Raw genomic sequence first — 13884 nt, 5'->3', positions numbered from 1 at the left:
TTCAAGCCATTTTGGCTCATCGGAAGAAAAGCTCATTGCAGATTAAGAAACTTATCACTTCATGAAATTGGAAGTTGTACTGCGATGTGAGTCAAGGCATCATATGCCCAATCATCCTAGACATCTTTCGTAAGCAAATTTTTGATATGTATCATTCTCTCAGTTATGGTGGTACTGCAACTACTAACTATGCCCCTTATGTGCCTGAAGGCTGTTTGGCCTTTCATGAAACGCGACATCACAAATTTTTTTAAGACGTGTGATAGCTGCCAGCTGAACAAGGTATACCGCCAACAAATGCCACCATTGCATCGTTTACTGTTACCACAGTAACGGCTGCGTTACCAGTATTTATTTATTTTATCTACTCAGTCAACTCACCCTACTTTTGCTTATATTACTTGTATAGGTTTACCAATAACTTATGTATCATCTATTTTTCGTTCAATAAACAGCCGTAATGTTACTTTATCAGTGCTTAATTCTTAGTGTATTGCTATTCCCTTTATGGGGCAGCACCATAACAAAAATCTGTTGAATCCTTACAGGAACAACCTTATGGGACGTGCAAACACCCTCGTAACCCTAGCGTCACAAGCAGGGCACCATGGCATTGTGTTGACCATTCTGTCGGCCATTGATAGTATGACATAATCACATTAGCATGGCCATTGACATGACCAGTGCCCACATGCCAGTAATATTTCTGAAAACGGGAAAATAAAGCGACGTCAAAGAAAAAATACAGATGTGTACATTGTACAAGAAAAATTTTTAAAAGCTAGAAAGCAGCAAGATAATCGTTTCAAAATCATTTGGTATTTGTCCCAGACCAAATTTTTTCAAATAAGAGTCTTTTTCAAATAAGCAACTTATGTTTAATACAGTGTGCTTTGTTGATGTTATCAAAAAAGAAAAATTTGCTCAGCTTAATGGTTGTGGTTGTTGTGTAGGCTGTTAGTTGATCAACTGAGTGACACTTCATTTGAGTGACACATTCTTTTAACGTTCATTTAGGTGACAAATAATTCATGCTCAACTGAGTGACAGTTCATTTGAGTGACACATCGGTGAGTACTGTTCAAACTACAGTAATGGTTGAGAAATGCATCAGCATCAGAGAGTTTCCCAAGAACTCTTTCGCATTAAATTTGGTGCATCGACACCATTGCGCCGATCGCGTATGACAAGGCAAAAAGAAACCCGCATTGGAAATTTGTTTTCCCAGCAAGAAGACCTTCCACAGAAAGTATTACTCCGCTGAATTGCGCGTAATTTGAAGATCGAACCAACTGCGGAACTATCAGAAGAATTGGACGAGATGGTTGAGAATTCTTAGTTGATTTTTTTGTAGATAGTACTCTAAACTTTGTCTTGTGTGTGTTGTCATCTGTGCACTTACTAATTAACAGCAACTGCAACTTAAACAACAAATGTCAATCTGTCACTCAAATGAATTACACAGTCCTTATCAATGTGTCACTCAAATGAACTATAATTATGTCACTCAAATAAACTGTCACTCAGATGATATACAACCGTGTAGGCTATATGGTAAAATTATCCTAAACTTTACACGATCGTAATCAGTTACTAACAATGGCCAATAGAAGCAACAACGCAATTCTGTGGCACCGCACTTTTTTCATGATTTTAAACATTTTCTAGGTTAAGGAAAACTTGATTCAATACTACACTAGCTTCATAGGTATGTCATAGTATATCAAGCAACTAAGAATAAACAAGTCATAGCAGAATCATTCAAGACAAACCTCGCATGAAGCTTCTTATGAGCAGGATTTAAGCGCCACATCATCTTTTTTTGTTCATCACGCTTTTTTTTAAGAAGATCTCTCATAAGACCCTAATAATTGAAGCACCGTTTTACTCACTGGAAGCAGTGTAACTATAATTTTAATGACACACTAGGTACACTAAATAAAATAAGAGCTGGCAACAATAAAAAGCAACTTGTATAAAAATATGTCAAATGCTAATAAAAAGCTCCTTTCTTAGAAGAAAAGCATTTGTTAGTGCAGAATTTGGTAAACCTTAACATCAACTTCCAATTGGGTGAGATTTCTGCCAAAGCTGAGGTGGAGCTGTATAACTTGTTAGAACACTCTAATGACAATACCGGCATTGTATATCTCAACAGTGTGTGACTTTGTGCAGTTAGTCTTAGCTTAGCATTTTCCATTGCATTGTTGGCGGTTCATTGATATAGCCAACAATTCCTGCTAAGAGATTTTCAATTGTCTAATTGCTGAATATCCATCATAATTTGTATTTTTTGTTCTTCTTGTACTTGTCGATTGTCTTTGTTTTTTCAGATTTAGTTTTATATCATATTTTTGCTAACTTTGTAATTCCTCAGTGCCTGCCAAAATTGCTATATAGATTGAATATAATGGGTGAAAGAACACATCCCTGCCTTACGCCTTTCTCTATTTTAAAGCATACACTTAACATTTAAGATTGCTAACACTACGTAGTTACACAGTTAATACTAAATCTAACAATTTAGTGATAACATGGTTTAAGTGAGAAAAGCAGTTTGAATCTGACTTTTTGCTGGCGTAATAAACACTGACTATCGAAATGAAGATTGCTGATTCAACAGGCTTGTACAATTGCGTTTTCTAGACTGAGTTTTCCCATTTGATGACATACTTTCTCGCTCATTCGTTGAATTCGGCCATGTCGGCTGTGGAACACGATTCTTTCAATATAGGGCGTGTTAAATGGTATTTCATTATGTCCTCATTGGTCCACACTTGGTTCAGGCAACACCTTGTCATAAGAGGTTTAGTCAAACTCCAAGTCTTCCATTTTGGTTTGTCTCCAACAGGGAGGCACTCTTCTGGTTTGATGAGCAGTTCCGGTATTGGAGAAGGGGATTCAAGTCTTTCCTGCTTAGCTTGAAACCTCCACGATTTGGCATGTTTCTCCAGTGGTTAAGTGCACTGGAGGAAACTCTTTCTTGATTATAGCCACACAGTAAAAATAGTGAGAGTCAAGAGATTGTCTCAGGTGTTTCCTTCTGCTTCCAGCTTCCCTTTAAATATCTCGAGGGGCAATATCGGCAAGGTGGTGGTTGCTGGTGTTGGTTAGGCTGAGGCATCCAAACCAAACGACAACTATAATTTATTACAGAAGCCAATATTTTAGTGTGTGCAGATCTTCCCCACAACAGACAGGCACATTTTGAAGCTGAATAAGGAAAAGCAAGTGCAATGGTTCGCAGCACTTGTGGTGTAGCCCCCACAGTAAGTGAGTCAAAGTCCACAAGATGCTTTTATAAGTTAACACTTTGCCTATGGTCAGGCTGCTGCCCAGTATCACCAAAAGATAGACAATGGGAATAGACAATGTTGCAGAGATTGTTCGTCCAACTGTATTTTAAGAGCGTGACTTGCTTGGTAGTTTGTGACATGGAAAACACAGACCTGAGTCCTAGTAGGATTAGCCTTCAGGTTGTTGGCATCATAATACCATTGGAGCTGTTCGAGAGTACAAATCGTTTGGTGCTCTCTTCTTCTCTTGGCTGGTCATTGGTATGGATGTTATAGAGGAGGGGTGCAAGGATGCTCCCTTGTGGTAAGCCATTCCGTTGTAAGTGAACACGACTTCTATTTTCTTCGAAATCCACAAAAAACTGGAGGCTTTTGAGTGGAACATTCATAAACTGGGTAAGCAATGGGTCTTCTGTGATAAGTTACATCTTAGTCAGCAATGGATGATATTTACAGTGGCGTATGCTGCTGTCAAGTTCACAAATACGATTCCATTGATGCATTTCTGGTTGAGTCTGTCTTCGATACATTGGATGATGTTCAACAGCTGTCCAGTTGTAGATTTGCTATGAAGGAAGCCTGCTGCCTCTATATGAAATACTTCACCCATAAAATATTAATGATTCAGACTTTACATAGGTTTAAGAATTAGTGGAAAGGCTTACGAGCAGGTAAAACATAAAAATATGATAATTGGTAAATTTCAAAAACAAATTTGTATTAGTTTGCAATCGAGTCATAGCTAGTAGGCCTAATTTTGTAATCGACACATTGAGCATCCCTGTATAATGCCATGCAACTGAGATTCATTAATGCTTCTAGAATAGCATTAAACTGGTTTTGTCACAGGTAGGATTACACCATACCCCTAGTATTGATAGACATTTTATCTCATTTTATAGAAACTCTAGATGTAGACTTTCAATTATTATTTATTAACTCAATAAGAAACTATTATTCTATGTTTCAACACGGTTTCAATATTCATTAAAATTTTCATTTTCTTTTTCCTATAAGTTTTTGCCAAAGCACACCATACAAGCCTGACCAATGGCATTGTGTGGATATGTTGCAAATGACAAAATAAATGTGTATGTATTAATATGATTATTAAACAATTGAAAAATCAAGTTCAATGCACAGACAAAATCAGAAATATTCTACTGCAAAGTGTAGCAGATAAAACATTTCATACAAATCCCATCCAGCATACAGCAGCCACCAAATTTTTGGTTAGCCAAGTTTATTGCAAACAAGAGAAAAACACTGGTATTAAGCAATAATTGTCAACATTTTTCAATTGCACCAAAATTAGGAGACAAAAAGCGTTAGGGATTCACCAGCCCGTGGCTAAAACAATTGTTTTTGAAATATTTCTGAAAATGTCTCATATTTTCATCTTGAAGTATTTGCTTTACTTGTGCTGAATGTTTCAGATGTCTGGAGACCTACTTTTTAAATTACATCTCATAACTAAGGAAACATATTCCTCTCATGAATTTTCAGTTGGGATAGAATCCTAGAAAGCAGTACATCTATCCATGAATATAACAAAATAACTAGAAGAAAATAGAAAAAAAACAGTTGGACTAATTTTGCCCAATGCCAGAAACTTGTGGAAATTCTCTACATAAAAGGCTGATGCATACATTAATCAGTAACTAAATATTAATGCAAAAACTTTCTACTCTTATGGTCATATCCACCGTCGTCGTTAAGCTTGCAGGTTTTTTTTTTGGACTAGCAAGATTAAATTTCACAAAAAAATCAAGCAGCCACTGTGTTATTTTGTCTATCAGAACATGCACACACTGATGCCTGAGCTGTCAATGTGTACAAATAGTAGCAATATAGCTGGAACAAAGGAATGTGTTGATTTTAGTAGCCAAGCTTCCTTATTGGCAAAGGCAGGTGGGATGGCTTCTTTGCCAAATGAACATGAGGAAAAAATTGTAGTTTCTTTACCGTGAAACCCAATAGGTAATGGTGGCAAACTGTGTTGTAAGCGGCAGTAGAGTTTAAAAATAGAACGCGAATATTTTTCTGTAGCGTTGAAGCAATTCTGAATAACTTCAATTATAAGAATGACCCGATCTACAGTGGAATTCTCACATTGAAATAAAGTCTGGATCAATGTTACGTTCATGGCAGGCGTAGATAAAGTGCTCGTGGATTTTGAAGAGATCGCAAAGAACAGATATAGAGCACTTCTCATGTGATGCCACTTTTGAATAATCATTGTAACTATTTGATTCGGACATTGGAGGAAAAAATACCAACAAACAACAATTAGTATCTTGTTAATTAATTAAAGTTTCCATTGCATGGACATTGGGAAAATTGGGTTCATTGAAATAATGAGCAAGAATATTCATTAAAAAAAATACAGCATTTCAATCACTCTCTTTCCTATAATACTGTGTAATTGGCATATACCTGCAGTTTTTCATACTCATCGTCCCATGTTGTGAAAACTTCAAACGCCGAAACCATTACATTTTCAAACTCTTCATATGAAATATACATCAATCTTCTTGTACTGAGAACCTTCAAAAATATATTTCTGTCAAAGTTCATAATGTATATACTATAGATATCAATCTCAAAACGAAGAATAAATACAAAACATCACAAACAAAAATAATTTTACAACCTGCGATTTAACTTACAGTTACTTAATTCATTCTAACAGCTTCAAATTTGCTTACCTTAAACAGTTGGCCCATTAAATCTCGAGATATGGCTTCAATAAGACTAAGAGCTCGTTGTATTGGATAATGCTGACAATTCCTTATTTTTCTCAAGTGGGAAAATATGACAATCAAAGCCTTCAAAAAAGTTTCAGAGTTTAATGTTAGTGTATATATGTAAGATACGTATGTGTATTTCAAAACAATTGTTTTGGAAGACTTTTGCTAAACGCATAACAATGCTAATATGTGCTAAAAGGAATATCATTCCAAAATTTAGCTTTTTTCAAAATCAATGGCCAGGGCAAACCTATGTAACTGATCATAACTGGCACACTTTCAAAAAAGTCTTATCAAACTGTTACAAATATTTCAAACTAACTCCACCATACCATAAGGAGCAAGATTTGCTCAATATTGATACTAGGATACATAACAAAGCAAATGCCATTCCATTACCCTTTGTAACAATAAAATATATATCACTCTCAATTCAAATTGCCTTTTTCTGCTATGCCTTGGTTATTAAGTTTGAGAATTAGTGTTACAGTTAAAAATTCAGTAGTTTGCTGTTTCAGTTATTATGTAGTAAAAGTTATTAATTAGATACTGATCTACTTACCATTCAATTAGTTTGAGTTAACCAAACTTCCTAACTTGGTAATGAATATACAGGCACTTTATTGGGACTGCTGAAATTACTGAGTTACTGAAACCTTAAACAAATTTCACTTACCCTAACAGGCTTTCATTATAGTCTGTTACTTAGTGTTTTGTCAAGAAAATTTGACCCTAGTTTTAAGTTATAGAGTTTGCCAGAAAAATTATTAACTTAGCAACATCTAAAAAGTTAGGAGTTGATCCGAAGCAAGTTCACACATGGATTACAAAACAGCGTACGCTTAGAGCGAAGCCCAAATCGAAATCTGCTCAAAGGTTTGGGCTACCACAATGGTCGGCTCTAAAAAATCTTGTTGAGTAATGGATCCTTGAGAACCGACAAAACAATAAGCCTTGTTGCTTAGTACAGTTTGAACGTAAAATACAAAAATTAATCTTGGCACTCTGGCTGCCATGATTGACACAATCTTTGCCATACTTTTATTGCTAACAGCAAGCGTAGTATTGTATTCAGGATATATTGTTACCAGAACAGCAAAGCAGGTTTATACGCTGCCATGGGTGAAAAAACATCTTGCAAAAAGCAAAGACATCAAGGCAACTTCAAGTTGGTATAGCTGTTTTATGGAAAAGGCCTTGGTGTTATGACAAAAAACAAAAGTTGCTCAATCGTTTCCAGAAAAGCCAGTTGAAAAAATTGCAAACTTCCATCGCTTCATTATTTGTCAGTATAATGAACAGAACTATATGGCGACTTAAATTTGAAATATGGATGAAACACCTGTTTGGTTCGACGTACTTTCTACCAAAGCTGTGGAGAGTTGTGGGGCTAAAGCAATCTTTGTAAAGATGTCAGGTCATAAGAAAACTAGGTTACAGTTATCCTAAGTTGCATGGCTGATGTGACAAAACTAAGTAAATGGTAATCTTTAAACGAAAACTATGCCTTCTGGTTTTCTAGTGATGTTTTTGTACACTGACATGTGAAGGATTAGATGGATGAAGCTCGTGAAAAACTCTGGTTAAACCAAGTTTGGAAAAATCAGCCAGATGCACTGCATAATCCACACTGTCTATTAGGGTAGGTCATGTTTTAGGCACATACTACAGACTTTACAAAGCAATGTCTGCTCCAAAGCAACCCCAATGTGGCAGTCATCCCCAAAAATTTACTTCAACCTTAACAAACCGGCAACCAACCCAACCTCCACAGTTCGGTACAATATCAGAATATTTATACTTTGATAGGTAGAAAGTCTCATATATATTTATTAAACTTGGTGATGATTTATCACCACAAGAGCCTATGGTATTCCTATGGTCTCGCCATGTGAAACTGTTCACAAAGACCGATGAATAGGAACAATCGAACACATCGTTAGTGCCTTTATCCAAGGGCACTGCCACATTAGAACAGTTTTCTTACAACTTGAGCGCACATCAATATAAATACCTTTATTTTATCCTATTTTCTGTTCTAACTAGTTATTACTATTATTAACTACTCTTTGGATGACAAGACATTGTTATGTGACAAGAGAATGTATTGTGATTCAAAAGCATTCTATTATGAATATTTGAATAATTTAAAAATACTTTTTCAATAACTTTCATTATAATATTTTATGCAGTTATGCACCTACCTGACGAATTTTACCAATTTCTGTAGCAGAGAGCAATTCATTCAATGGAAAATCTTTCATTAATGGATTATAGTCATTCACTTTATCAAGCGCTTGCTTGAGACCTGAAAGTTAAATTTATAAATGGATTATAGTCATTTACTGTCCATGTTAAGGTCATGTTCCTGCTAATTTCACAACTGATTTTCACTAAATCAGCGTCACAAACCAGCTACCATGCCTGTGGCCCACCACCCCTCACTGCTATGGTATGGTATGTGACCCTCCACCCAAAAATACTGGAGACCTCTGACTTCAAAAACAATTAGACAATATAATAAAGCTGGTATTCACACGTTTATAGCAAACCTCTTGAGAGGTAATGTAGAGCCTTCTACAATAAAATATCAAAACTTAACCTACAATAGAAATGAAAGTACATGTGCATTTAAAATACATGCACATCACTGACACAACAGTTTTACATATACCTGTGTCTGTGTCAAAGCTAACTGTAGCATGAAAACGCTTTCCATGTTTCAGGATTTCCAAAGATAATGTTATTTCAGATGATTCACGCATCTCCTGAATACGTAGCAAAGCTCTTTCCAAATTCAACCAAAAACTAATTTCTTGAAGTGCTGTACCAGAAGAAGGATCTCTATCCAATTTAGTTACCTAAAAATAATAATGTCGTTAAATTACATCACCTACTGGTATAGAGTGCGTTTTTCACTAATGTAGTTAATAACAGAGAGCTCTAGAGAATTTGAGTGATTTAATTTTTTCAATTTATTTGATAATTTATATAATTATTCCAAAAATTTGTACTTCTAGCTATTAAGCTCTTTTTTCCTTTTTCTGTTTTGTTTTGGGGCAAAAATAGGTTGCCGTGTGATGATCTGCTAATTTATGTAGGAATATATATTACAAAAATAATTGTCGAATATATGGGGAAGAGAATTGGTATAGTAGTAATGCATGAAATTAACTGTCTGTAACTGATAGATTTGGGATATATTTGGGACATTTTGACCATAAAGAGTATTTAATTTGGAATATTTGTTAGTAAAGGTAATTAGTTTTAACATATCTAGAGGTTTTAAAATACTATCTGGTGCAGATACCCAGGCTATTATAACAGATTGTAAGATACTATAAACTATATAGTACATAACCATAGTATAACATGATTATTATATTTTATTTGTATATTGTCAAATTTCATATACAACACTACAGGTTTTTGACAGCTTTTTGCAAAGTTCTTCATCATCAATTTGCCACTTAAACTGTTCATCTAGAACAGTGGTTCCCAAACTTTTTCAGCTTGTGGCACAGTAGAAAAATTATAAAACGCTCGCGGCACACTTACAAGAGAAGAAAAGTTGCTTTAAAAAATTTTATTTTCACGTTTTAATGCGATGGATGTGCTTGTTTATACGAACATATACGACTGAAACGAGGTTGCATTGTTGACAAACATACCCGCATTTCGTCGTCAATGCCAAGCAGCCTCTCTCGTTTACAGCATTTAATTTCAGTCAAAGCAGAAAAGCCATGTTCACATAGCCATGAAGATGCAAATGGCAAAATAATTTTGATTGCTTTTGCACCGATCATGGAATAGGATTTGGAAGCAGACAGCCAAAACTCATCCAAGTTCTTTTGTGGAAACAGCGTTTGAAAAAACGGGTCGTTTCGTAAATCAATGAGCTGTTCTTCTTCTTCTGCAGAAAGATTGCTTGATTCATTACTTCCAAATGGATTAACTACCCATCTAAAGTTGTTAACAGCAAATTCTGGGAAGTAATGTTGCAGTGCAAGCTGAATTCCAGACAATGTGCTCAGGATTTGCGGAATAATTTCTTGTTTATGAGTTGATTCATTAAGAGCGGGAAACGAATCAAAGACTTTCTTCGAGACCTTGGTTTTCCACAACGTCAACTTTTCGTCTAATGATCGTAGTTTTGATGTTGCTGTAATAATATTTTCAGATGGACCTTGGAGACTAGAATTCAAACTGTTCAGTTTATCAAACAAGTCAGAAAGAAACAGAACTTTCACCCACCAACTTTCATCTAAAAGAGAAAATGCAAAGTCTTTTCTTTGAGCTTCCATGAACGAAATAACTTGAGTTTTCAAATGCACCATGCGCTTTAACACCTTTCCTTTAGAAAGCCATCGTACCTCTGTGTGATGCAGCAGGCACTCGTACTCTGAATCCATGGCTTTACAAAGCTGAGAAAAGAGTCGATTTTGTAGCGGCCGAGAATAAATGTAGTTTACCACATGGCTTACTTGATCCATAACTTCTTTTAAATCTGCAAGCAAAGATTTAGCTACAAGAGCTTCTCTATGGATCATGCAATGTACAACTATCACGTTCGGATTTTTATGAAGCACGTATGCCACAAATCCTTTATTTTTCCCTCGCATTGAAGGACAACCATCAGTGCAAACGCTCACGCAGTTACTCCACTTCAACTCAGAAAGCAAGATATTTTCATCTACCAATTTAAATATGTCTTCTCCTTTGGTTGTGCCCTTCAATTCTTTGCAAAACAAACATTCATTTACCAATGTTTCATTGTTAATGAAGCGAATAAAAGCCAGCAGATGAGATTTCCCAGTTCTGTCAGTAGATTCGTCAACTTGTAAAGACCATAGTACAGACAGCTCGTTGTCTGTAGCAACAAAGTGTTCGCGAACTTGATCCTTTAAATCTGAGGATAGCTCTTGTAGGCTATCCTTCGTGAAATTGTGTTATCTGACAACGGAACTCCTCTAACTTTTTCAGCGGCAGCAGTACCAAGCATTTCTTCAACAACAATGACTAATGCTGGTCCAATTATTCTGCATCTGTGTGTGCTTTTTTATGTTTCGCCAACAAGTGAGCCACTTTGTCACTTGCAATCAATCCTTTTTCCGGCAGCTTGACGTAGCTATTCATGATCTTTGACTGCTTGTTTGTTTGGGACTTCAGGTTCGCAAAATATTCTTTTGGTTTATCCTGCAATGTTGGATGATTTTTTCTTCAAATGTCTGCTAAGCTTACTGGGAACAAGCGACTCATTAGATAAGGCTGTATTGCAGATAATGCAGATAGGTTGTTGATTATCTTCGGGTCCTGAAGCAATAAACCCGTACTGAACGTATTCTTCTTTATATTTACTTCTTTATCTTTATTCTTATATTTATATATTCTTCTTTATATTCTCCTACTAGACTACTATTACTGAACTAGGGAGTGCGCTAACAATCAACTCACTACTGGACCAATTACCCGCTACAGTGACGTAACAATTACTTTCATATATAACACAAGGAAACAAGAACATGCAGCAGGCATCACTCTTCAGCAAGTTGGCTAAACAAACTAATCACAGCATGCTAATATTCGTGTAGTGTAGGGCAATGCTGGCTGACTAAATGCCAAAGCGGGACTTTTTGGTTGACTGACCGGTACAAAGACTTAAAAACCGGAACTGTCCCGGCTAAAACGGGACGTATGGTAAGCCTAGCTTTATACCCTTGCAGGTATAACGAGTGGTCCGCAGAGCTCATTTAATTCTAACGTAGCAGCCCAATTATGACGTGACAATTACCCTACTCTATCGGCAATGCGATAATTTGTTTCATCGTAACATGTGCTTATTTATCAGCTATTGAAGCAGTTAGAAAGCTTTTAAGTCGCATATGCTTGTCTGCATGCTTTATTTTAATTATTTATACAGTTCTTTTCCAAAATCCCAAAAAAATTCGCGGCACACCTGAGAATCTGTGGCGGCACACAGTTTGGGAATCACTGATCTAGAAGTATACCTAAATATTTAATTTTGGAAAACCTTTCTATTTTCTTGCCAATTACAACCAAGTTTGTTTTTTTGCCATTTGGAATAATTCTAAAATGTTGTTGACATAAAAGAAGTTCTACTGCAATTTAAAGAAAGTTTATCTGTTTACAATCAACTATTTACCTTCTCAACCTCAATTGGCATTTGTTTTTCTAATACTGTAATATTTGAATATGAATTAAATAATAGTGTGTCACAAAAATAACAATGGACCTAATACTGACCTTTGTGGCACATCTATTGAGACGTACTTTTAAAGTGTAGATATAATTTATTATTAATAATAACTAGTGTAGGTTAAATTTTATCAAAATTGCAAAACATTAGTAGTGAAATTTACTTTCTGTATCTCTCTGATCCACCGATTAACTCCATTTTGAAGTATATTTAAAAAGGTGGAATCCTCAACTTTATTCCCAAAGTCTTGAACGCTTGGTTTCCTTCCTTCTTTTGAGCACGATTTGACAACAGCTGCAACAGAAGGATGTACAACCAAAGATATTTCTGGAATATCAATATTTTGCTGAAGATGGAGCAATCCCATTTCCAGTTCTGCCATCTTTTTTTCAACTGATGGAGCCATTTTGTCCCCTTCTCTAAACAAATCAATAGGCCAATTAGTAACAGAGCAGGTACAATGATACAAATATTCAAACAGACATGCAAACATTTTAACAAAAAAAATATTTATGAGAAGACTGCATTTCTGTCTTTTTCCATGGGTTTAAGTTGTTTAAAGCATTGAAAACCTGATCATTAAAACGTTAGTTTTCATAGCTTTTTACGTTTGTTTAGTGCAAGGTCCATAGATATAAATGATAACTAAATGTACAACATGCAGTATATAAATGACAAAGTGTGATTAACTGGAATGTGAGTCATTCACAAGGATAATGATAAGCTTAGCTAGCATCAGACAAACTGCTTTCATAGAAAGATTAGGCAAAACATTGCGTATTTTATTTGTATTTTATTTCATAATTATTTTCTTTGAGCCTGACCATCTAATTTTTGGTAGCCAAGTCCTCTCCTCGTAACTATCAGGAGAGCAATTGTGTCAAATGTGTACTGTTTCTTGGAAACACTTTACAAATAGCATTTCTTCATATTTACCCAAAAGGTTATGCAAAGAAATTGTTATGATTCAATCTTCACAAATCATCACAAAATAACCAACAAAAACAACCGTAAGCAAATATACATGAAGTTTCAATAAGGCATCCGAATTTCTTACAACACTGAACGGTCTCCAGTTTCCCAAAAAGAAAAAGGCCATACGAACTTGAAGTCTCAATTCTTTGATTCATTTAAATGTGGTTGAGTAAATGCGTTTAAGCGAATCGAACCAAGGAACAGTATTTCTTTATGCAGTAAGCCTAGCGTAGAAGTTTTTAGACGGGCAACGTTAAGCCATATAGCAACATGATAGGAAGTCACAAATTTGGCCGTTAACACAAACAGCAATGTCAATCCTGAAATTATATTAATTTTGAGCTTAAACCAAATATAGTGCTAATTTGAAATCACTACATGGTGAGCTATAGTTTTTACTCAGATTTTCTATTACAATGGTTTACACACCAACCCGTTTTAGTAAGTTTTGGTTAGCCTCGGTCCAGTAGGCCTTAATAAAGTACGATATTTTATTCAGAAGTGCTGTAATCACAAGTATCTCTATGAAGCTCAAAGTTATGATTAACATATTACGATTGATATGCTGCTCAGCATTAGGCCTGTTTCATATCACAAAACAAGATTTTTTGCAACCAGTCATGGTAAGTCACCTTGTGACGGAACT

At 35.5% G+C, this 13884-nt stretch overlaps 1 protein-coding gene across 1 annotated transcript in view; it reads right to left on the bottom strand.

The window, feature by feature from the left end:
* LOC143445123 (cytoplasmic dynein 1 heavy chain 1-like) overlaps nt 1–13884 on the bottom strand; it is a 160868-nt gene that overhangs the window by 133269 nt on the left and 13715 nt on the right. Inside the window, exons 4-9 of the mRNA XM_076944003.1 lie at nt 12427–12682; nt 8721–8907; nt 8251–8354; nt 6005–6124; nt 5733–5843; nt 1773–1864 (exon numbers count right to left, since the gene is read on the bottom strand). Coding sequence (XP_076800118.1) covers nt 1773–1864; nt 5733–5843; nt 6005–6124; nt 8251–8354; nt 8721–8907; nt 12427–12682 — 870 coding nt within the window. The remainder of the gene's footprint in view (nt 1–1772; nt 1865–5732; nt 5844–6004; nt 6125–8250; nt 8355–8720; nt 8908–12426; nt 12683–13884) is intronic.

This window comes from Clavelina lepadiformis, chromosome 2 (assembly GCF_947623445.1).
Source record: "Clavelina lepadiformis chromosome 2, kaClaLepa1.1, whole genome shotgun sequence".
In the NCBI taxonomy this organism is placed as follows: Eukaryota; Metazoa; Chordata; class Ascidiacea; order Aplousobranchia; family Clavelinidae; genus Clavelina; species Clavelina lepadiformis.
This window is presented reverse-complemented; position numbering and strand designations above follow the sequence as displayed.